The 25,627-nt window shown below is 37.8% G+C and overlaps 2 protein-coding genes across 3 annotated transcripts; one reads left to right on the top strand and one right to left on the bottom strand.

The window, feature by feature from the left end:
• Nucleotides 1-856: 856 nt before the first annotated feature.
• LOC145766140 (LIM and senescent cell antigen-like-containing domain protein 1) lies at nt 857-14,537 on the top strand. Of its 2 annotated transcripts, none has more exons than XM_082577797.1 (9): nt 857-1,016; nt 8,189-8,351; nt 8,636-8,702; nt 9,004-9,196; nt 9,424-9,501; nt 12,227-12,367; nt 12,682-12,833; nt 13,286-13,361; nt 13,714-14,537. In XM_082577797.1, the coding sequence occupies exons 2-9, from the start codon at nt 8,196-8,198 to the stop codon at nt 13,826-13,828; spliced, it is 978 nt and encodes a 325-aa protein (XP_082433923.1). In that variant the 5' UTR covers nt 857-1,016; nt 8,189-8,195; the 3' UTR covers nt 13,829-14,537. The 2 variants fall into 2 exon arrangements, with proteins under 2 accessions (XP_082433923.1, XP_082433924.1); XM_082577798.1 differs by lacking the exon at nt 857-1,016 and adding an exon at nt 7,433-7,454.
• Nucleotides 14,538-14,723: 186 nt separating this feature from the next.
• LOC145766142 (kxDL motif-containing protein 1-like) lies at nt 14,724-24,878 on the bottom strand. The gene is made up of 4 exons (XM_082577799.1): nt 24,704-24,878; nt 21,277-21,443; nt 20,914-21,053; nt 14,724-15,720 (listed from the first exon to the last, which is right to left on the bottom strand). Exons 1-3 carry the CDS (start codon nt 24,809-24,811, stop codon nt 20,918-20,920), a joined length of 411 nt encoding a protein of 136 aa, XP_082433925.1. The 5' UTR covers nt 24,812-24,878; the 3' UTR covers nt 14,724-15,720; nt 20,914-20,917.
• Between the last annotated feature and the right edge of the window lie 749 nt (nt 24,879-25,627).

Genomic DNA, 25,627 nt, shown 5'->3' with positions numbered 1-25,627 from the left:
AATCGATATTGAAAAAGTAGATAATAGTGCTATCGAATAGCGATATGGAACCAATACTTGCAACCCTGGGGTTAGGTTTAAAATTTTATTTTTTGCCCAAGACTTCAAAATATCCAAAATTACAAGTATTTTTCTTCAACAACTTTAAACTTCTCTCAATTTAGGGCAGAATTCCTTATCTGGCAACACTAGTATGAGAAAAATACGGTACACACAGTCTTTATTTTAGATTTTTTTGTGCCGCTCATTTGGATTATGGCAAGGTTCTTTCCTTCATAGCTCAGTTGGTTGGCGAGTAACTTCTGAAATGAAGAAGAGCTTTTCAATATCAAGCGGCGCTGGTTCGACTCTCAGGGCATGCACTTGAGCAACGCACGTTAAGGACTGCTCTCCATTCAGCAGCATCTAATGGATCGAATAATTCCCCGGCAACAAGACTTCAACAATCGGAAACTTCACTTTGTCAATCTTAGTGACTGGGTCTGCGTCAGTGATTCAAAGCCTCTACAAGTATGCGAAACTGCCAGGATTGAGCTCTACAAGAAGCTTTCCCTGTCAGAGGATAAAGGTTCAACCAATCAAAATATTTTTCAAATTAGAAGTCATGAATATTTAAGGAGAAATTTCAAGCATTAAACTTTATAGTGAAAAAAGTATTTGATTCAATTTGAAGATATTAACGTCTACCCTTTAAAGTACGTGTTAATTTGAAGGTTAAAAAGTGTCGCAAACCAAACTCTTTTTTAATTAAACTTTAGGCCTCTCAGAAGATATTGATTTGGTATTTTTTATTAATGTCTTTCTTTGTCCTAAATTCGTGTTATAACTAGAAATTTCAACTTGTTTTTACAGGGGTTCTACTGTGTAGTATATACAGTACCATGAAGCTTATTGTTTTATAATGTTATTTTGTTTGCTACTGGATTTTGAAATTGTACACAACTCAATGTAGACCTGCTCTATTGATGATTAATTATTGATTACACGATACAACATTATTGCAAGAAATAGTTTAGGTAAGTTTGAATTCTTATATATTTAATTAGATGTAATTAAAGATGTGAATGTTATTTACTTCTATGTAATCAAACGATTTATTATTTATTTAGGTTTATAAATTTACAAGTTTAATATTAGTATTTTGTGCTACTGGGCTATTTTGGGTGTTTATGTTGCCATTTAGGCTTGCACTATTCGCATGATACAAGGACCAATAGGGCATGATACAAGGAAAAAGAAGCAGAGAATGACAAAGATTAACATATCAAACAGCTTGAATCAATGGGCCAAAAAACACAACAGTTAAAACTAATGAGTTTGTGCAGTGACGTAGCCAGGAGGGTTGGGGTTTCAACCCCTCCTTTTGGAACGTGTGTGATGTCATGATATTGAGAATGATGCTTTCAGTATTTTGTGCTTTCTAATTTTCTAATCAACACTAAATTAGTACGATATAGGATATATAATGTAACAATTGAATTTACAGATGTTAATACATTGTTTGCAAGAAAAGGTTTATGATGTAATTTTACGTCAAACTGTGCAAGCCATCTGTTAACTGCTGAGTGCTGAGATTGCTTGTTCGATCTAGAATCTTCTAGATTAAAGTCTCATCGTTTCGCTTTGGTGCTCTTGCGCATGTCTACCTGTGTGTGCGATGTGCACACAAAGAATTTCTCATACGCTACGTAGCGGCTTTACGTGAGCGGTGGACATAAAAATAATAAAACTGTGATAATCTTGCAAAAAAGCAATCAACTTATGTCTCTAAAAACAAGGTTTCTTAATTTTAAACGAAACTGCATTAAAAGAGCGAGTTTTGCCAATATCAAATATCTCAGTCAGGAATTAGCAACAAAGAAAACATAGAGACTTAGCTTTATTTTTGAAAAATGCTGAAGAAAACATTCTGATCTTATCCTTTTGATATGCCACCGGACGGGTCTGCTACTATTCGGTGAGTCCGATTCGGTGAGAGCCTTTTTCGGTGAGAGCCCTATTTGGTGATTTTTTTGAAAATTATCGGTACCGTAGTCTAATTATCATTGCCGCTTTTACATCGTTTTAACGTCGCTAAACGTAGAAATAATACCGTAAGGGAACGTTCAAATATTACGTAACGCCTTCGAGGGGGAGGGGGGGTTTATGCAAAGCGTTACGTTAGCGTCACATCGGGGGGGAGGGGGTTCAAGCAAAACGTAACGTTTTCGAGTACGGAATGGTAGTTTTTTGTGCTGATTTCGTAGTGAAAAAGCGTTACATGGGGGAGGGGGGGAGTTGAAAAAACGTTACGTTGGCGTTACATGGGGGAGGGGGGGTCAAAAATTCGGAAAAAAAGCGTTATGTAATATTTGAACGTTCCCTAACCCTTAATCCCTAACCCTCACCCTTAACCCCTAACCCTATAACGGTAATTAGGCTACGGTACCCAATAATTAAAAAAAAAATCACCAAATAGGGCTCTCACCGAATAGGGAACTCACCGAATTGGACTCACTGAAACGGGCCATTCCGCCACCGGACAGCACCATTTTACAGGAATATTCATACCCATTTTTGTTGAAAATGCTCTCAGAATGCACCAAGTTCAAAGTAATTTTTCAAAATTTTCTGGGGGAGGCCCCAGACCCCCCTCCGTTGGGTGTTGCCTTCAGCAAACACACCGTGGGGCATCGCCTGCCGTCACCACCTCCCCCTTTCACAATTCCTGGCTACGTTACTGATGTGTGATTGTCAAATGACAAAGAAGTTTGAAAGACTATGGTCGCCAATGTCTATCACTGTATCAGTGTCTAAATGATTGCTGTTTAGTCGAGTTTGGACTTTGAAATCTTGTTGGCCTAGGCTACTCTAATTGTTGAACTATCTCTGAGTGTGAAATTAAAGATTTAATTGAAAAGTCTGGTTGGAAATCTTTTGTTTGTATTTGTTGACAAAATTTTGTGTTAACACAATGTACTAAAATATAATTATTGTTAATTGTGTGATATTATGTGTTGAGATTTTATTGATTATTAAAGAGAATAATTAACATTTTAGCTTAATTAGAGAGAACAACATGCCAAAATTGTCCCAAGTCCTACATCGTAGGAAGTAGCTTTAGTGAATGGTCTACAGAGTGAGAGGTTTTTAAAGTAAATATTGCCTTGGCATTAATTTCTTTTTATTTGGACTTACCAGAAGAGTGGTTAATGAAATATTTCGTATTGCCTTAGTTAGGTAAATTATTGGCAAGGTCCATTTCATGGAATTTAGTGATGGTATATATATTGGGTACGAAATACCAATGTAACTCTCAGTAAATTTTATGTGCCATCAGATCGGCGTTTTGATGAGTTAGTACCGGTAACTGCTGTTGACTTCCTTTTTTGTGTTTGTTAGCTTGCTAAGCTATTCTCAACGGTCTTATGTTTTCTCAGTAAATGCAGAGGCATTTGCAATGCTTTGGTTCCTGAACTAATAGCTTCAGTTAGTTAGTTTACAAGGACTTTTACTGTTTGCGCTTTATGAACAAGCTTTGCTTTTTTCGATTTGACATGAAATAATTGCACATTCTACTTATCATTTGAACGTTCATCCTACAACAATGCTTTTGACAACTTTATACAATATGCGGTCATTTTAGTCAGATGTGTGTATCGATCTGCTTTGTTATAAGCCGGAATGGCCCGTTTCGGTGAGTCCGATCCCTTAATGGGGGATTTTTTTAATTTTTTTTTAAAATTATTGGGTACCGTAGCCTAATTATTATTGCCGTTTTAGGGTTAGGGGTTAGAGGTTAGGAACTCACCGAATCGGAATCACCGAATCGAACTCACCGAATAGTAGCAGACCCGTTATAAGCAATGAAAACGGGATGTTGTTAATTATTATGAAAGAGAAGCCTCTGTCGCATTGCAGTACCGGTAATACGTTTCTGTTTAGTTTTTCCACATCACAATAGTGATTTTACTTTTGGGGATATTTGAAGTGAAACAGACATACTGTATTTCGGTGGACCCCCAACTAGTGGCAGTCCTGACTTAACGTTGGACTTTGCGAGCTGGCTGCACTCCAAGCGCACTAATCTCATTGCCGAGAGAAGAGTATTTTGTCACTTAGTGGTTGCTTTCTTCTACTAATTTCAACAAGATATCCCTGTCTGGTGTCTATGCCTTTGTAGTCGGCAGCTATAATTGTTTTTTGAAATGACATTCTCAATTCAATAACTTACAAACACCAACTACGTTGCAAAAATTTGCCGCAGGGAATGAAGATTTGAGACGGTAACTATAACTTCCTTACCACGAAAATAACAACAAAATTAACATGCCTACGCTTGTCTGTATGCTTGCTTTACTATGAGTGAGACATGCTTTGAGAGAAGTGTAAATTGTTATTTTAGCAAAGCAACAAACAGATTGCGTTTAAAAAAAATTATTGTTACAAGTAGTTTATTGTAAGGGTACAATTTGGTCGCCTAGCTAGTGGTTGAACGTAAGATTTTCTAAATAAAAGTGTTTTAACTTTTATATTATTGTACGTTGATAGAATTGTTCAGATAACACGTTGAGCTGAGGCGGACAACTCAAAAATAATTGGAACTGTGTTTGTATGCATTTGCAAGTACGACCATCCATAGTGTGAAGGCTGTACTTTTGCATGTTGAAGAGTTTTATCTCAAATTTTGGTCGTATAAACCGGTTGTAGTATCGTATTGATGAGAGAAATACAGAACATATAGGATTGATGATGACCACAATGGTAGATAGAGAACCTGAGGTAATTACTAATGGGTCCAACTCATCCTATGATAGTGTTGTACTTATGATACGCAAAGCAAAAGAGCCTGGGTCAGCTGTTGCTGCAGAGAACTTCGAATATGAGCAGGAAAAATCGCGACAAAACAGTAAGGAAAGCGACTCGAATAACAGCGGAATTCGTCCAATCAACTCTTTTGAACCTAAAATTCCAAGGTATTAACAACTGAAAACTTTTACTTGTTTCCGAAGGAATGCTTTTTGCCAGACGTTTTTACATCAACATTGCTTCACTTTGCATATTCAGCCTTGCCATTTGAATAAGCTTAACTGAAGATGATCCAGCTGCTAAAAATCGATTTTTAACTGTTCATGATTGAACTGACTCGTGTAAAAATAAATTTGTTTGTATTACCGGTACAAGAGATGTTACCGAGTCGTTCATATCAAGCATTGTAGTGGGTGTGGCACCTGTCAGAAGATAATATTTTATTGATTCAGATTTCTTATTAAAGACAATACAGGAAGTGTACAACTGTACATGTCATAACATATTGATTGAACTATATTAACTGAAGAGTGTGTTTATCACCCCAGACAGCAAATCAGTCATTTTTACATGGATTCGACGTCTGAAGCCGATGAACCAAGGTAAAAAACGATTGATTTGCCGTCTGGGACAACTGTAAACGTACAGTACAGTCGTACACTTCTCGGTGTTGAAGCTCATCACACAGGTCAACAACAAAATAACGCATTTTATCCAATTTGTTGCCACATTGATAAGAGTAAGAACAGGCATCATATTAGACCAGGGGTCGACAACAATCGGGCCGCGGTCCGTGCGGAATTTGTTATTGGATCACGCAAAACCAAGGCTAAATTGGTATAAAAAAATTGCAATTTTTTTTATCAACCGTGTTAGTTTTAAAATATATATAACTTTTATTTTTAATAATTAGTAAACGTTTGCTGTAAAAAATACTCAAACAAAAAAAAACAAGAATTTCTTAAAGTTTCCTTTTAAAATAGCAACACAACAGCGGACAAAAAAAAATGCAAAGTAGCCTAGGTTGTGCAAAACGAACACACTGAGTGTCATTGACTACTACAATGTAATCCCTAGGACTAGGTGGAAGTAGCTTGTTGCTACAAAATTAGCCCAGGACTTTTAGCATTACGGTGACTGAATGAGTTGTAATATATGTGCAATTGTCAGTGTGCATACATCAAGCAGTTGCTTTTTATTGATGACCGGTCCGCAAAATAACGCCTGCCTGAAACCGATCCGTAGTGCAAAAATGTTGCCGACCCCTGTATTAGATGTAACTCCTTTCTTGGAGATTGTAAATACAGTGTGCCAATCACAGGATCGTAACTCATGACGGCTTAACGCTAATGGAAAAGGTTTGTCACTTAAGTGCTGAAAAGAAAATGCTATCACTTCAGAGTAAACGTTTTGTTTGATTTATGATTTCCAATATTGATTTTTTTTGTGCGGTTAGAATTGAAGCTTGCGTCGAGGGCAAGTTCACAAACTGTTTGTGCTGACTGTGTCAGAGTATTCGGCAGTTTCGTCGAAGGGTAAACTGATAGGTCATTCATATGCTGACAAAATTTTGTAGTAGGGTGGTAAGAAACAACGATTTAAACGTTTTATGATAGGCTACGTATTTGGTTGATCGTTGACGGGCAGCCTAGTTCATAGTTTAGTTAGTTTATTTCGCTTTGGTTATTTTTTACATTTTTTAGTTCTAAAAATTCACGACAAAGGATAAGCCGTGGGCCGCAAACAACGTGACCTTTTTGTACTAATAAATTATTTGAAATCATGGTCGAGTTTTACTGCCTTCCTTCGTAATAAAAATACTTAGGCAATAAAGCAGCTGTTTTACTTTAGAAGTGAAAAGCAGAACACCATTATGAAATGGTGATTTTGTCTCACACGTAAAAGTTTAAAGGTAGAGGCGCCTCTTGATTCTTCGTGCCAAGCAAATCATTTGCGTTGCGCTGTAATTACTGTTTTTTAAACAGCACTTTTGAGTTGATTTTATGTTAGTAGTTTGTCGCACGGAAACTAGTGGTGTATCATGCATGAAAGTTCTAACTTTTCACACTTTTTTGAGGAGGTTTGTAACAAACTTCAAGCCCGTTTGAAAAATAACCTACTTCAGCAACCGAATCCTGTAACTGAAATTATTTCCTTGTTTTTGGATCGATTCAATTTGCTTAAGTGAGGCATTCCGTTACTTCGCTTGTAAGATCACGTCAAGTTTCGCCACTGCAATGGCAAGCAACGCTCATTGGAGGGGGTTTGAGTTGAGTGATTCTAGTTTGTTTCGAAGACGAACCGAGGGCAGTAAAGGGCCAGCAACCAGGTACAAGTCTTATTTTGGTTGAATCATTGCTTGAAAATGCGGTAAAGCTACACTATATAATATATAGTGTAGCTTTATTATATTATAAAAGTTTACTTTTCAAACTTCGCCTTTGATGTGGCACATTCTTTTTGAAGTTCACTTCTGATAGCGTTTGTAGTGTATTGACAGCTTCCGAATGATATCGATCAAGTGATTGATTTCAGTATGATGTACAAAATGTATTCAGACAGTGACAGTGCTTTTGACAGGATGATGTATCAGCTACAACGACGTAAAGCAACGGTAGTGATGATGTTTTAGAGTTGTGTGAACTACTTCCTGTTGTTGCAAAAGGGTGTGTATGATATTAAAGTTGAATACACCAACAGCGAAACGTTTCATCGTTAGCCGATTAAGCTATCCTTGTGATTGGTTAATCGAGGTCCATGTGTGGATCAGTAGTCGGCAGTTTTAATCAGCAGATTATGGTTGATGCATGAGGGGAAAACAGCCCACAATTTAAAACTCTTAATCGGCCCATTTTTCTAATCGGTGGTTAGATTGACCGCCTATGAATCAGTAGGTATGGGTTCGAAACCCTGTCGGGTCACACTAAAGACTTTTTAAAAGTACCAACCTTATTCCTGCTTGGCGCTCAGCAAAGGAATGGGTTCAGGGTGATATTGCATTGGGCTGTGCCTCTATACGGCTGCACTCACACACTGTGTCGTTTGTAAGGCATTTAAGATAACGCAAATCTACGATCGATACACGACTATCCACTGTGGGTGTACCAACCCTTAGTGTAGTAGGCTACTTGGTTTTCTTTAGCACCGCAGTGTATTAAGTAAGAAAAAGTCAAGTGATGTTCGTCATGCAATTTCGCCTATCTTGTTATCCCACCTTGTTAAAGCACTTCTTAGCTAGACCCATCCTTTCTGATGTAGAATACTGGTTACTGGTGGATGAATTTTGAATATAGGCCTACGTATGTTGATACAGAAAAGATGGACTTTCATAGCCAGTTTACCAATACACTCCAGGTTTAGCAAGGAAGCATATTCATTATTCAACTTATTTTTGTTTCAGTGTCAACATGACTAGCCAGCTTTCTCAAGCAGCTTGCGTGCGCTGCAAAGCAGGCTTCAATCCTAACGAGCAAATGGTCAACTCCAACGGCGAAATCTACCACGAGGAATGCTTTGTGTGTGCGCAGTGTTTCCAAAAATTTCCGGAGGGCTTGTTTTACGAGGTGCAAACTTTTATGTCACCTTACGCCTAGAAGGTGTTCTTATATGCAGGAAAAAACAGAATTCAACAAATTTATCAATTCTTTTTTAGATTCTGTGTTTTTGGGCTATCCTATTGCAAGATGAACAAAATACCTAAACTATTTGTTGCATATCACTTCGTGTGTTTTCATGGTTGAGCTTTCTCACAACGCAGTGTTGAATTAACTATTGTCCAATGAATCGCATAAAAGTTAACATTCATCTGAGCTACTCATGATTTAGAGAGACTATGTTGCTTTTTCAGTTTGAGGGAGTGAAATATTGTGAACATGATTTTCACATGCTTTTTGCTCCATGCTGCGGGAAATGCGGTAAGTCATCGCTGCTAGTTTTTTCTGAATGCTGTGCTTAGCGCTACGGTACTGTTTGTTTTGTGTCATGAACTTTACAATCTAATTCTAAGCGATTTAATCAAATACTGGTTAAGTTGGATTTCAATGTTATTTATGATTTTAAAACTTGGCGAACTTTGTTTCCTTGACTTACTGCATTAGCAGGTATGTTTTAACTTGACATTCCACAAAACAGAAAGTGATTTCTAAAAGCCATCATTCTTTATTGCTTTCTAACGATTACCTTCATTGTAAGTGATGATTTTTTGTGGTGTCACAGAGGAATTCATTATTGGTCGAGTAATTAAGGCTATGAACAATAACTGGCATCCCGAGTGCTTCACTTGCCAACTATGCGACGCACCACTGGCTGATGTTGGTTTTGTGAAGAATGCAGGCCGGAGTCTATGTCGGCCGTGCCACAACAGAGAGAAGGCTCTCGGATTAGGAAAATACGTTTGCAACAAATGCCAGTGAGTGCAGTAGCGACGAATAATTTATATTAATTGAATATTACTGAGCGTTGATACGAACAAGAAAGTTTGCTCACTATAACAAACATTGTCTTCGTCAAGGAATGGACATTACACCATTCGATGAAAATCGTATGTTAATTGGTTTAGTTTGTCGTTGAAAAGTAAAATACAGCATAGATCCAACCTTCGTTCTTCTGTAGTATTTACTTACGTTTTTTTTGTAGCACCATCATTGAAGAAGAACCTCTTCGCTTCAAAGGGGACCCATATCACCCTTTTCACTTTAATTGTGACAACTGCGGGTTTGTAAATTTTTGTTTGTTTATTTTACTGTAATATACAGCGTTATTAACGATTGTTACATTTAGCCACAAAGTATGCATGGAAGACATGGTACACTGGACTATGAACACTAGGGTGGCTCTTAAAATTGAGTTTTTGAATTTTGCTTGGGACACCCTTTCAAATGGTGAGGTTGCCAGAAAAAATAACTTTTGCAATTTTTTTTTTAATTTGAAGTTGATTTAGAGGTGGCCCTCCCCCCCTAAAGTTCTGTGCCCTCCCTCGAAATACCAAATCTGCGTATCTCGAAAACCACTTGAGCTAGAGATACAGTTATTGTGTTAAAAGATGCAGAAAACATGGTTTTCTATCTGCTTTCTGAACATTGAATGCATCTATCTTGAGTAGAAAAGCAGTTATTTAGAAAAAACGCATTTGACCAAATCTTGATTTTACAACCTTTTTTGTGACCACGAAACCGTCTACAAAATTTGTTTTTTTTGTCTTAATTTTTGCACCTTAGAGGGAACACTGGTAACGATATTCATTTCAAAATGTAATTCTGGTCAGTACTGGAAGAAGCAATATTATCGACAATATTTTACATATTGCCTTGCGTATCGTGACAGGATGTCTGCGACCTACACCATCGGACAATTTCCCTGTCCTTGCAGGCAACCAACCAGCTGAGTTTCGTCGCAAAGAACCATCCTGTCTCTTTCTCGTCGCACTACGAACCCCAACCACTTGCTCCACTCAAGTCTCTACGAGTCTGTGAGTGAGCAATCGAGCATCCTCGGCAACTGAAATCGAGACACCCATTTGTATGTAACGCACAACTCCTGATGAAAACCGCTGAAGACCAATCTATCAGCGCGGCTACCTGGGAGGACAACAAATGGAGCTCAGAGTAGAAGAAGAACTCCTCAAGACTCTAAAGTTGTATCTCCGACACCAGCCCCCATCCAACCGGAATGCATAATTTGCCAAGGAAGGCCTGGGTGCATCTCAACCGCCTACGTACTGGAGTCAGACTATTCCGCTCCAACATGCACAAATGGGGGATGGCTCCATCCGCATTCCGCAATCTGTGAGTGTGGCAAAGAGGAACAAACCACAGATCACACCATCTGTAACTGCGCCAAATGGTGTGTGACTGTGCGTGGTCTGCTTGAACTGGACGACGAATCAATGGACGAATCAAAGGATTGCTGCTCGACACCTGCTCAAGCATCTAAACGGCATCACCACTGCCCAAGAGTGGTAAAAGACAGAGCCCTTGACCCCTGGAGTAACAAAGAAGGTTTAAATGAAGAAGAATCGACATTCGACAATATTGTTCTTGTTGGAATTTGGAAACAGTTTCCTGTGTTCAGTAACAACTTGCAAAAGAAACTGAAGTTGGTACTCATCTTCAGTTAAGATTTTGTTAAAATCCTGGATTAGACTTAGAGCAACTCCTCTCTCTGCTCTGTCATTCACTACTGAAAGTCTCTTCGCCATGTGTAAAGCTTGAATAAATGCACCATCTTCAGTCCAATGAGCAGGATGACAGGATCCTTTGAAAGTATAATTATTACTTCATCTTCACCCAACAGCCGAAGAAGCCATTTTGAATTAGAGGTGCAATACTGTTCTAGACCCTTATTGCTAAGAAACGCAGCTACTTTGATGCTTGGTCTCCTTGGTGGACGTTCTCCTTTTTCATCTAACATGGTTGCCACCATTAGCTTTTTACTTTCCACAGACAATCGAGAATCAAACAAGGCTAGTCCAACTATTTCTTCGGACAGATACCATAAATGCAGACCAAGCTTTTTGCATAAATCGCCTTCGCCATCCAACAAGTGCGATGCATAGCACCTGAAGCTTGAAAGCGGATTCCACGCTCAGGAGTTTCTCCAAGGAATGTGATAAAAAACGGGCATTTTAGCTATGCATGAATGCATAAAAGTTTAGGAATACTTATTTTGTTTATTGATTTACCAGTTTTACAGGTTAGTTTATGAACTTTGTTTATTAAATAGCTTGGGCCACAATACTTGTTTAGCACTGTTTTGTGCTAGAATACCGAAAACAGGTTTTTTCTAAATAACTGCTTTTCTACTCAAGATAGACGCAATCACTGTTAAGAAAGCAGATAGGAAATCATGCTTTCTGCATCTTTTGACACAAAAACCGTATCTCTAGCTCAAGCAGTTTTTGAGATATGCAGATTTGGTATTTTGGAGGAGGGCGCAAAACTTTAGGGGGGGAGGGCCACCTCTAAATCAATTTCAAATTCAAAAATTTTTTGCAGGAGTTATTTTTTCTGACAACCTCACTCCTCACCTTTTAAAAGGGTGTCCCACACAAAATTCAAATTTTTTTCATTTTTTGCCAAATAAGAGCCACCCTAATGAACACAGCTAAAGTTGAATAAAATGCTTTGAAACGTGCTTTGCTATGAAATGAATGCTTTGAAAAAATGCTTTGAAATGAATGAATGCTTTGAAAACGTTGAATAAAATGCTTTGAAACTTTGTAGTCACTATCGGTAACAAACATAATGCTTTGACCATGAAAACCATTTGCTGCCCCCCATCCCCGCAGAAAATGTAGGCTGCACGTTTGTTTTTAGCTGATTATTTAATGTTTTACATAAAGTTGCGATAGGGTGTCGGTTTTTCGACTAACATCGCAGGGGTTTGCTTCAAATTTCTGCTCTGCAAAGCTGATGATTTTAGATATCTAACTATTTCTTAGGAAAGAACTCACTTCCGATGCCAGGGAGTTAAGAGGTGAACTGTTTTGTCTACCATGCCACGACAAACATGGTATTCCGATTTGTGGAGCTTGCAGGCGACCAATTGAGGAGAGAGTGGTCAGTGCAATGGGAAAACACTGGTAAGAAACAGTTGGTTGTACGTTGAAAATTATTGCAGAATGAGATTATAATGTTGAAACTTGGTAGATCACAGAAAGTTGTTGCCTTTATGTCATTAAGTTGCTGAGACAGATTGCTATGCAGCTATTGTATTGATTCTTCTTGTCATAATGTTTTTTTAATTTTTTGCAACTTGGTGGTCTCTTTCAGGATGCCACACGTTGATGAGCGACATGTTCCACGCGTATAGCTTTTTTGTCGATGAGTTAAAATTGAAATACATTATGCTTAACACTTTTATTCTTTTAACACACTATTCCAATTTCATTTACAGGCATGTAGAACACTTTGTATGCGCTCAGTGTGAAAAACCATTTCTTGGCCAAAAGCACTACGAAAAGAATGGCTTGGCATATTGTGAGACTCATTACAACCAGTTGTTTGGCGATGTCTGCTACCACTGCAATGAGGTCATAGATGGAGATGGTATGTTTGTATTATTTATTCGAATGACAATATCTTGTAGTTCATATGGTAGGCGCGATCACACTGAAGGTTTAGCTGTCTGAAGATGACAGCGACTTGTTGAAGGGTAGTTTCATTTACGCTCAATGTTTTCATCAATCTACTAATTGGCATTATTTCCTGAAGACGCTGATTTTTAATTTCGTTAAACGTCACACTGGCACGATCACAAATGACTCGACAATTTCACGTGCATGCTGCTCCTACCCAGTTTGTAGCAACCGTCATTTTTACATTGATTCAACGTCTAGAATCAATGGAAGAGCAGTGTACAAAGTAGAAATGTATGCACTTCTTGACGGTTGCATTAAAGCAACCTTCAACATAGTTTACTCACGTTTTTACATGATTGATCTTGCCAAAACTCTCAGTTTCTGGTGAAGTGATCACTCACTGATCATGTTGTATTTCAGTTGTGTCTGCGTTGAACAAATCTTGGTGCGTGAAGCATTTTCAGTGTACAAGTTGCAATGCCAAGCTCACTCTCAAGTAAGATCTGCTTTTGTACATGCCTTTCTGTCGTTAAAAATCTGATGAAAAAAAACAACTACTTCCTCCTACTGTACACCTTCTGGAGTGCTTGGAAGTCGTCGCATCAGCGTACTTGATTGCCGGAGCGACTACCTGCCAAGTTTTTATAGCCGGATACACAATGTTTTTCTTTTAAGTAACTTAAACCGATCCGAAACACCCGTCAATGGCTTAAAAATAGCAAAACACGAAAATGAACCCGGTTTATGTGTTAAATGTTGTCTACAGATCGAAAGGTTCATTGGTTGATGTGCAACAGTGAGTTGTCGCACTTTTTGTGTATTCATATTTGGTGTCTCTTTTTTTGCAGGAACAAATTTGTTGAATATGATATGAAGCCGGTATGCAGGAAGTGTTACGAAAAATTTCCGCTGGAGCTGAAAAAAAGATTAAAAAAGGCTGCTGAAACCGAGAGAGGCAAGTAAATCATATCACAGTCGACACATCATTGTTCCGCCCTGCAAGAAAGCTTCCTCTTTTTCTGCTCTAAGAAGATCCGGGTACAAATAGTTTTATGAAGTATTGAAGAGACAAATAGTACTGAGATATCATTAAGTTCGCCACCTGCAATGTTGGCAATTAGTACCTTGTGTGTCGACATTATTTCAGCTGTCGTAACAAAACGTGTGCCTTTAATGAGTGGCTGCTGCTGTTTACAGGCATTTTAGTTTCTTGTGAATACAAGCTGTAATCTGAAGGGCAGCAAGTTTATACTTCAAATATAATCAATCAGTATTCCATGCGCTATTTGTGTACTATATTTTAATAATGAACTCTTTAATCACAAGGAATCGCCCATTACACTATTGTAATGATGCAAGATTGTTAATACGCTACTGTTCGAAATAGACGTTTTTGAATTTGTGTGATCGCAATTCAAGTCATGTTAACAATTTTCATCACCGAATTGATTTCACCAGGCTGTGTGCATTTCATTGCCATTTTCTAGTGTTTTTATAACAACCCTATCTCATTGTGAAGAAAGGGGCGTTCTTCCCGGCTATCAGCACAAGGCTGAGCACTCACTAGTACAGAGAAACCCTATCTCATTTTAATGTTGCAGTTTTCTTAACAACGTACTCAATTACATAACCAGTTTTTCCGGACACATTGAAATAAATTTTGATAACAATGGCTGTTCAAATGTCATGACGCCTTTCAGGAAGGGAAGGAGCATAAGAGTTGTGGTGAGGTTAGAGTGTCACATTGGACAGGTCGGAATAATCTTTTCAAATATTAGTGAAGTTTAAGCTGCTGGCTGCTGCAATAAGTAATCACCTTTGGGTTTTTGTGCAATCAGCTTCCACTTTGTTGTAAGCTTATTATTCAATCATCAACAGAGGTAAGCGGTTTGACAAATTTACTGGTAGCCAATAAACATGATTTTGTCTTCAAAGCATAATAGACTTTAGCTAGCAGTAGCACAAACCACGCTTTCGATTACGACGTAAGAAACTGTAGTATGGCAAGAATAACAATTCTGTAATAAGTTCGAAGAAAAAAAATGTGCCAGGTCGCTGCAACACGGAGCGGAACAATAATCTTCCGAAACAGTACATCATTTAATTATTCGGTCCTGAACAGATTGGCGGTCGCACCATTATTCTTATTTCACATGAAGCAAAAGGTTTGCCTTAAATGGTGAGACCAAAGGCTGGCTGCTCTCCGATAGCCCCGTAGCGTTGGAGGCTACCACAGTCTGAGTTGTCCAAAAGAACACAAACACAATAAACTTTTGCAGCATTGAAAATGATCATAAATAGCTTTCATTGGGAGGTAAGGCAAATACTGTTAAACAAGTCACGTTCGTAACTAAGATTGCATGCGAGCGACGTGTAACCCAAGAAGCGGACACGTGCCACAAGCTGTGTTGCCATTTTCTAACAATAATAATTGCTTGCTTGCACTACAGAGCAACGCTTTATTCGAATGTGATATATAATCAGAATGAGACTTGAAGTATACAAAATCAAGAATCTTGTCGATTCAATTCGATGCGTTAAAAACTGTTTTTGTCAGTATATTAAAACTAACGTATATTTTGGTCATCGCAAAAATGGTTGAGAAGCACTGAATTAGACCACAGAACTAGGGAAAACATAATTGCACAAAAGTAACAAAATACAGCATGAATAACATCTATTGGCATGAAGTCGAGGTTAACAAAACGAACACAAAATTAAATTACTTTCGATGCGATGCATTTATTTGAATAGCAGCAAACTGACGAAGTCTAGTTTTTTGATCAAACAGTGGACAAAAACCTCCCGAGAACCAAAAAGTGCACTCACAGAATCATAGAGAAATTTGTATAATATAGGCGAGTAAGAATTGACATAAAAATAGCCGGACCCGGACATTTTTGATAACAACCATTTTTCTTCATAAAAAGATAGGTTACCTGTTTGAGACCCCAAATCTAAAATTCGGCAAAATTCGGACATAAGGAAAGGCCTTTTTGAGGGGAGCAATTATTGAACGGCGCGCCGTCTAGCGGAAGAAAAACATAAGTATTTTCCGTCTTGCTAATTCGCGAATTTCAAGTGAAACAAGGATGATTAACATAGTGTCTAGAATTACCCTTCAGCAGAATTTGCTATTTTACGTTGATTCAACGTCTGGCGACGTTGAATCGACGCAAAATAACATATTTTGTTTTCTGAGTGCCTCATGTAACAGAAACTAGGCTGCAATGATAGTGCAGTGGTTGTAAAATTATGCAAAATACTAATTAACTAAGATTGATTTCGGAAAACGTAATTTTGTTTGTTACAACGTATTTGACGAACATGAAAACTACGGGCACATAAAATTTGGTAATCATTTATACCTTGAACTTTTACAAAGAAAAGATTTTAGAAAATGGCCCGGTCAACTTGATTTCATATTGACACGTGGCCGGAGCTATGGGACAGTAAGTTGCATGACCAATTCTTCAGTTCTAACTTCTATTACGCGTGCAAGCAAGTAGTTTAAAACATTGAGTTTTTGAGCCAATATGGAAAGCAATGTAAGTAAAATCTGCGAAATTTGTCAGAAAGTGGTTGTCTGTGGAAAAGATGGCAGAACGCTAGGTTGAAAAGCAGTATCAACACTAACCCAGTGGTCTGTTAAGTATCGTGATCAAATAAATGAGAATATTGGCGACCAACGGGAAACTGCAGTCCATAATATCTGCTACAGAAATTATACGAATCGAAAGCTTTCGCTTGAAACCAAGCAGATGCGCACAAACCGCAATCTACAGCTTCGCGATTAAGGAGAACTACATTCGACTATAAAACCCATTGTTTGATTTGCGGTGAAGAAATAGATCTTTAAAAACTCAAACAGAATCCAAAGCAAGTTTTCTCGATAAGAAATGCGGAAATTGTTGACAAAAAACAAAAGAAAAGTTTGCTACAGGATGCATTAATAGCGGAATGTGAAAACAGGACAGATGACATTTCAATTCAAATAAAATCTAGGATACTTTGTGCAGGAGATATACGAGCTGTAGAAGCTACATATCACAGAGATTGTCTTCAGAGATTTCTCAGTAACCGTACTATAAAATCTCATCAGGTTGGTGGAAGCATGCTCAACTTCCGCAACTCAGATTTGTTGAAGGAAGAAGCATTCAAAAAACGCTGTTTGTGGATGAATGATATTAATCGAGTAGGTAGGCAATATACATTGCAAGAGCTACGCGATCATATGTCGACATTTTCATCTAGCGATGGCAAACTTCATCTAAAAATGGCAACTCGACCACTAGTTATTGAAAAACGACACGTCAGTGCAACTGAACTACTGGAATTAGGTAATTTTGGCAATTTAGTCAAACCGTATACTGCTGCAAACATGGGTACTTGGAAAGCGTACGAATCAAGCAGCTGAATGTCTCTGCTGCAGGGATGGAGGAACCACGTAGGCCTCGTGGGCCTGGGCCCACCTACTTTATTTTCTGGGTGGGCCTGGCCCACCCACTTTTGAAAGCCAAATTTCTTTAAAAAGGTAGCGAAAACGGCAATCAGAGAGGGAGTTCCAAAAAAAGGTCGTTACTCAATTGATACACAGTAGTTTGATTCTCTTTGATAGCTCAACGATGAAATCCAATCTTCAAACGTTTCTGTTGAGTCCATTATTGATGTGCAGCACGTGTAGGTGTGGTTGCGTGTGACTGGTGGAGCAATCTATCAATCAATATAATTATTCTCTATGCTCTCTATGGTTAGAACAATGATATCATTACATATGCACGTAGGCTACTGTATAATGCTGCATATCATTGCTCCCAGGTGGTATTATAACTGTGTGTGTATTGTTGCCTTTTTATTTATGTGTACATCGCCACATTTTGTACAGCGCTATAGAGCAATTCAACAATTTTGTAATTTTTTTTGACCAAATCCGACCCAAAAATGGAAAATTTTGCCTGTTGGCACGAAAGGCAATTATGAAAACGCAATGTGTAAACCAGGGGTCGGTAACCTTTTTCTAACAACGGTCCAAAGCCAAACTTTACATGGTCTTGGCGGGCCGTAGCCTATTAATACCAGTTTTGATAGATTCAGAGGCATGATTTCAAGGCGTTGACGTAACCTAATGTCTTCAGAATATCGGCTAGTAGACTAATATCCTTGACGGGAATCAGCTGAACAAATTCTTAAACATCAAAATCTTTGTTTACTGCACGCCAGCTCAGCTGTAGGCTTAGGATAGCCTATCTGTCGTATCTGTGCTCTCATCTATCGCCATTGCGAAGAACTGTAGATATACAATAACTTTTTCCTTGATGTTACGTTCTTCGATATCTCTTCTTTTCGTCGAGTTACGGTTCTTGTTGAAAGATTTAGGCCTATATCTGAAAAGTAGTTTGCTTTTTTTTTCTCTGGACATATGTTTTCAATAACATCCATCTTACACCTTTTCCCAAATTCTCCATCACTATACGATTTCTTGTCTTTTGCTATTGATTGTGCTACCTTGTAGCTAGCAAAAGAATTTTCTGATTCATTGGTTTTCCTTTCCTTTGTAATAGATAAATTTGCTGTTTTAAAGCTATTTTTGAGTAGATTAACTTTGCCGTTCCTTGTTTGACCCATTAATCTGGAAAAAATAATATGTTTTGTATCACAGCGCTTTATCTGGAATTATTTGTTTATACAAACAGAAACGCTGCAAATCAAAGACGTGGACCTACTAAAATGATTAATGAAAAGTACTTGTTCTTCCATTCGACCTGGCCACATATGGCCTGGCCACATATTATTATAATTTGGGAGCGGCGGGCCGGATGATTTTTCTTGGCGGGCCGTAGGTTGCCGACTCCTGGTGTAAACGATTTCAAATATTAGGAATGCAACAATGCTATGGGGTGTGTGGGGGGCGAAGCCCCCCAGAAGTTGGATTGACTTTGACTTCTGCGCCTCTGGGCCCACCTACTTTTAAAATGGTTCCTCCATCCCTGCTCTGCTGTGTTATTTACGCACTATGAATTGCTTGACACTCTGTGGCTGTGTTCAAATATATTCAATTCTAAGCCAGTAAAATGGCAAGGGTTCATGGCCAATGTAGTTAAACGTGAGTTTCAAGTTTCGTCAGTATCATTTAATCCTATGATACCGCTTAATCCCGCAACAGATGAAGCTGTTCACAGTACAATGATATTCCTTTAAGACCAAGCAAGGAAAATGAGCATATGTTGTGCACCGCTAACGTTTGACCAACCCCTCTACTTCAGAGCATTCAAAATTAAACAGGACAATTTTCGTATTTTCAAAAATGTTTGCTTACGACTTGGTGGTTTTCATCAACTGATGTCCTTTCTCGGAGCAGCTTGCTTGCAGCAACTTGCTCTCGGAGAAAATATGTGCCGAACGTTGCTATTTTGCCACGCGTTCTCTGGCTGCGATACAACATCCTGCTTTTACAGAATAGAAAAAGTAAAAGTTTTTAAAATCTTAAAAGGTCTAGACTAGACAAAGTGCAACGTAAATGTGCCGCCTTCGGAAACAAGAAAGTTTTAAAAGAAGACATTTCCAGAATTAAAAAAGAATTTGCCCAAATTCTGTACAAGCAAGAGTTTTCCATGAATACTTTGAATTTGTTGCGCTACAATTACGCTTTATCCCCAAACATATATCAGTTGAAAGAATGCCTCCAACAAGTAGAGCATGCTACTTTCACAGCCTTCGTGTGCATCATCAATTGTCAACATGGCGTCATTTAAAAACTGTGCTGAATCCTACTTTCTATGGATACAAGGAAACAATTTCTGGTCTGGTCCCAATAATGACAGATAATGAATGTGCACCCAAAACCTTTCTGAAAGAAATTAGGTGCAATTGCAGGAGCGCTAAACGTTTATGCACATCTTGTGGTTGCTCCAAGAAAGGCTTTAAGTGCAGTAACTTATTCACTGTGCTTGTGAAGCTCAGTGTGAAAAGTCATCACTTTTAAAGTGTTAGATACCCAAGAGCTGTAAGTGTAGAAGTATATTTAGGCCTACTTTAATAAAAATAGTTGTATCTCTAGAACGGGAACTCAAATTGTTACTGTGGTAGTTTTTGCAAGTAAAATATTTTTTGCAATGAACGATTTGTTAATGAAAGTGTATACTAAATATTGTCTTTTTCTCTTGAAGCATTAATCGCTCAAATTGCTGATGTTCATCGTTTTATTAGCCTATTATACGTTGATTCTACATCTGCCAACGTTGTATCATCATTTGTTTCAGTTGCTAGTGTTGTTGCAGTGTCATATAGCCAACATTGAATTACAATTTAATGTAGGCGATTATAATTGCGTGAAAATCATTAAACTGTAAGAAATGACGAAATACGTCACAAACATGCGTGTCGGCATAAAAAAATGCAAGGGTATGGGAGAGGCGGGGGTTGCAAAGACACAATTTTTGAAGCCAAATTCATGTTGTAAGTTGCAACATAAGTAAGAAAAGTTCTCAATTTAAAGTAACATTTGAGTGTTGAGGTGCGAGAATTGTGAAAAAAACTACTGTTAACGTTTTCTGGTGTAAGTGGTTGTTGAGCCTACGGCGGAAAACTTTTTAGAGAAATCAAAAAAATAAAATAGGGTTGGTTGAAAACCTGATGGGAAAGTATTTGCCTGGAAGGCGAATCCGATTTTGGAAAATTGCACTCTTGCAAGCAAGTTACATGTAAAATCAAAATCCGGTTGAGGGTTTAGTGCCTCTTTACTGCGACACCTATGATCACAACCTTTTTAAATAATTTTAATACACTTATCTTCTTGTGACTGTTAATTACGTGAATATATGCGTCATATGTTGCATTTTATTTCGAGCAGATATTTACAACCGCTAGTTGGCGCGCTATGCAAATTTAAACTGCGGTTTGGGGCAGTTCCTTAGGTCCGATTTTTGCAGAATTTTAGAATCGTCGGTTTGACTACCAGACAAGCCTCCTGTAACTAAAAAATGGTTGTTATCAAAAATAGTTGTTATCAAAAATGTCCGGGTCCAATGTCACTTCTTACTCGCCTAATAATAATCAATGGTCATCTGTTTCGTCATTAATGGAAGGATTATCAAGAGAAAGTAAATCGGTAGTGTTTACTTTCCCATCTTGTTCAACAACTGACCATGTTGACTCCGGTTGTTTCTCGTGCACAAGGGTTTTTAATCGCCTGCAATAAAGGATCTTAAGTTCATATTGTATTTGACCAACCATCGGTGACACAATCAAACAACAACAAAAGCTAATGTCGTCGGCGTTACCGTTTTGTATGGTTTTGATTAATAGCTAGGGTATTATATAACAAACACGTCATAAACAAACGCATCAACAACATGTGTTAGCGATCTCGGTATGAGAATTTTGGGCACAATAAAACATAAAAGTAGTCATACTTTACTCGGGAGTGGATAGAATGTAGGTCCTTTTTCATGTCACACAACATGTTGGTGTGTCGTTGAAAGCGAGACACTAGCGTGTTGTATTGACGCTCTGAAATGTTGTTGCAATTGATCAGCATCTGATTCATCTTCTCCAATTGTTCCAACATGGATTTTTGCTCCTTTTGAAAAAGTGTGCTTATTTGGTATGTCATTTTATTTGTGGTTAGGTTCTCAAAAGCTTATATTTTACTTTTCCATGCAAGTGTGCACTGTGCATTGCAACCAGGGTTGTCGGTATTTTACCCGACCCAAAAAAAAACCGTTAAAAAAAAAAACCGTTAAAAAAAAAACCCATAAAAAAACCCAGAGCATCATATTTGTCCAGTTTTTATTAAAAAATTTAAAAAAAGAACAAAAACACTACAAGGCACTTAAAACAAACTTCAAATTAGGACTTAAGGATGTGATTGTGAAGGAAATTTCCAAGGATAAATTGAAAACGCAGTGGATATTGTACAGTACACAAAAATCAAGTACCGGGTAATGCCACTTTGTACTACACTAAAACTCATTTATGCAAGAAGGCCTTATAGTTAAACTGATGAAAGTATGGCAACGCAATCGCTCAATTGCTCATCCATTACTATATAATATATACATATATGATAAAAAATATTTAAACATGATGGCATAAATGCTCCTTGCCTTCAAATCTAAAGCAAATGGTGCAATAATGTGATTTCTACCACGGTAGCTAGCATCAACTTGGTATAAAAATCAGTGGATGATGCAACATCCAACTTGATCTTGAAATTAATGGATGATGCAACATTCAAGCAACAACAGCCCTAGTGCATTATTTTATTGAGTTATGCTGCAAGCATGTATCATATACTGTGAGTGAAAGGCACTTCATTCGTAAAAAGTAGTTTTGAGGTGAAATAAGCATGAATCTACCTTTTTTTGCATATTTTTTGAAAAAAAACAAAAAAACTTGTTTTTTTTAAAAAAAACCCGGGCGGGTTGGGCTTTTTTAAAAAAACCCAGGTTTTTCTCAACCCTGATTGCAACCTTAATGTTTTTACAGATATGATTTACATGTTTAAATGTTTTGGCTGAGGTTGACCCTAGGTTTTGAGTTCATCAGAAAACCATTCAAATAGATTGGCAAAAATATAAACAGCAAATATTTCAAAGCATTTTTATTTTCCGAAAATGAAAATTGATTTTTAGAGAAAAATAACACCCCTAACAATCATCTTACATGGTTGAAACTCAACTTTTACATGATGCTGACATAAGCATACACAAGGTCAACAAATGAGTGCATGACTTGCATCACAATCAGCTCTTTTCAAACCCTAGGCAACGTTTATGTTTTTCTATGCATGTGTATGAGAAATTGTCTATGTCAAGAAAACTGGCACATCAAGTTTTTGGTTTGCTTTAATTTAATATGGATTATAGACAAATGCAGATCTACCAATAGAGCTCGACCGATATCACTTTTTCAGGCCGATACCGATATTTATGAAATTTTTAGGCCGATACCGATATATATCAGCTACGAAAAATTTGTTACCAACAAAGTTATTAAGCAACAAACCAGTCCAAGAAAGTTTATGCATTATTAGTTGCTGTAATGGAAAAATCATTCAACACTAATCACAAAAAAACATCAAACAACGAAGAAACAACCCAGGCCTCGAAATTCGTTTTTACTGACGGCGGACAAACGTGTCCGACTGTCTGGTCTGAATTCTTTGCCATTTAAGAGCTATGGCTACGGTTTGGAAGGCTTTTTAAAATTTCAGCAAAGGCTTTCATCAGACCGAGGTGCACTTGGAGAGTCAAAGCGCCGTGTAGCTGCAATACGGCGCATAACTGATTAACTTCCACTGAACGAGGTCGTGTGGATTTTTGCGTCACAATGCTTTGGGCACGAGTCGGAAAACTTCTACACTACCGCTACCGTACTATTTTCTGCTGTGCAAAGTTTCACTGGGCAATGTGGGCATTTTTCTTTAGGTATATTTTTGCGTGTTATGTGAGCGAAAGTTAAGTTTCCATGGGCCTTTTCTTTCTTACTGTAATACCAAAACTTGACAAATTTTGCTGCATCTTGCTGTGATAGCCTACTCGTATAATCTAATTTTGTAATGAATTTTGCCTTATCAATATCACTCGGAGATCAAAGCCAGACATTGTGACGTAAGACTTGAAATAAGTTGCGCGTGGTTAGTGTATAAGTACACCGGTACTCCCATCGATTCTTAGCAAAAAATTCACCTTTGTTACACTGATTCAATGTCATCAATCGTTGAAGTAACGTAAAACTCGAAAGTTTTCCTGCTTGAATGGAAGCTAAGGGATACAGGATTAACATTTTCTAGATGCGCGCACTAGAATGGGCGAGAAATTATATTCTCACAACAATTGTTCGTGCTATGCAAGCATGTTTGAGCAGCTTGTGTTTCTTCTAAAGGCATGTATGGCTGGTTTTGAGTGTGCTTTTCCTGGCCGATGTTTATCGGCGAAAAATAGCCGATACAATATATCGGCTACACCTGATATCGGCCGATATATCGGTCGAGCTCTATCTACTAATAACGTCCACTCTACAAGTGCTACTTTTCAAGAATTCTTGCTGATTTTTATATATGACAATTGCCTAACAAATCAAACCTGGCAGCCAATAAATGAAAAATAAAAGGATGTTGATTGATTGAATCTTTATCCTCAGACTGGGAAAGCTTCTTGCAGAGCTTAATCCTGGCAGTTTTGCATACTTGTAGAGGCTTTAAATCACTGACGCAGGCCCGGTCACCGAGATTGACAGAGTGAAGTTTCCGATTGTTGAAGTCTTGTTGCCGGGGAACTATTCCATCCATTAGATGTCGCTGAATGGAGAGCAGTCCTTAACGTGCGTTGCTTAAGCGCACACCCCGAGAGTCGAACCAGCGTCGCTTGATCTTGAAGCTTCTTCGTTCCAGAAGTGACGTGCTAACCAATTGAGCTATCGGGGCGGACCTGTTGGGCCAAACTTCAAGCAGTTTCTCACAAACAACCACTTTAAAGACTTGATTGTGATAAGCATTGAAAAAGAGTTTGCAACAAAAGTGGTCCAACATCCTTAGATTCAGAAAAAAAGCTACTAATTGTTTTAGAGTCAGTTTATAGTTTTCTTAAATAGATGTCACAGCAAACACTGGTGCGATGAACATTACTTTTCTTTTAACAAACTCCCATTCAAAAAATTGTTATTTGAAAAATTCTATAGTAAGTACAATTAGTACCCATTAGTATTAAAACATACATACCATACAGCAACAACTTTTAAAGAAGCTAAAACTCTTCATTGTCGTTAAACAATCAAGCAAAAAAGTATGGTATTCTATACCACAATCGAAGTTGGCACTTTAAAACATATATAAATTACCTGTGTAATAGCTGACAGGTCTTCTTGATTAATTAAGTTTCTAACATGATCACACTTTTTTGCTGCACTTGGTGTATCAGGTTCAGACGATGTGGGACCATCAGCCATAGTTAGCCTACTATCTTATAGCATTATTTAAAAAATTATTTTCAGTTCATAAGCAACTGAAAGTAACATCACAGTACTGAAAATATAAACATTGTCAACAGTATGATTTTCCACCATGAAATCAAGTTATGACAAAAATGGTATCATATAACGCAAAATACATTGCCATGGAATTGAACTTTCAACATACCGTACCTTTTTGGACAGAAAGCATCATAAAATATCAAAAAACCTGCCTATGATTTAGCAATATATGAAAAGGTAAAACCTATAGCGATCCATATACACAGGCCTTGCCAATGTATTGTTACACAGAATCCAAACTGCAGAACAGTAGCCTAATCACTGACTCTCAATCTCAAATAATTGCAAAATGCAAATGCAAAACCTTTTGTGCAAAATGACAAACCTTTCTCTATGACCAGTGCTGCCAGACACGTTTTAGATTTGTAGCTAATTTGATTATACAGGCCATAAATTAATCCTTATGTTGAGTGTGTGGCCTGTCTGTCTGTCAAGAGCGAAGCTTTCCTCTCTACACCTTGCAGTCTGTTGGTTTTAGAATTTCAGGATTTCTCAATCCGACAATTTGTTTTGGATATCTCAAATCCGAATTAATTTTACTTCTGAAAAAAACTCACTTCATGACAAGTTAAAGTTATATAGAATAGGCTATTCATAATTAAAACTCACGCAAATGAAGGATCCAGATTCAAACAAAAAACGAGATCTAAGTCCCATCCACGATCCGGTAAGCCACATCTGTGAAACAAGGTGTGTGTGCGCCTTTGACAAACAGAAATTTTGTGCATAAAA

Source organism: Aplidium turbinatum, chromosome 3 (genome assembly GCF_918807975.1).
Source record: "Aplidium turbinatum chromosome 3, kaAplTurb1.1, whole genome shotgun sequence".
Classification (NCBI taxonomy): Eukaryota; Metazoa; Chordata; class Ascidiacea; order Aplousobranchia; family Polyclinidae; genus Aplidium; species Aplidium turbinatum.
This window is presented reverse-complemented; position numbering and strand designations above follow the sequence as displayed.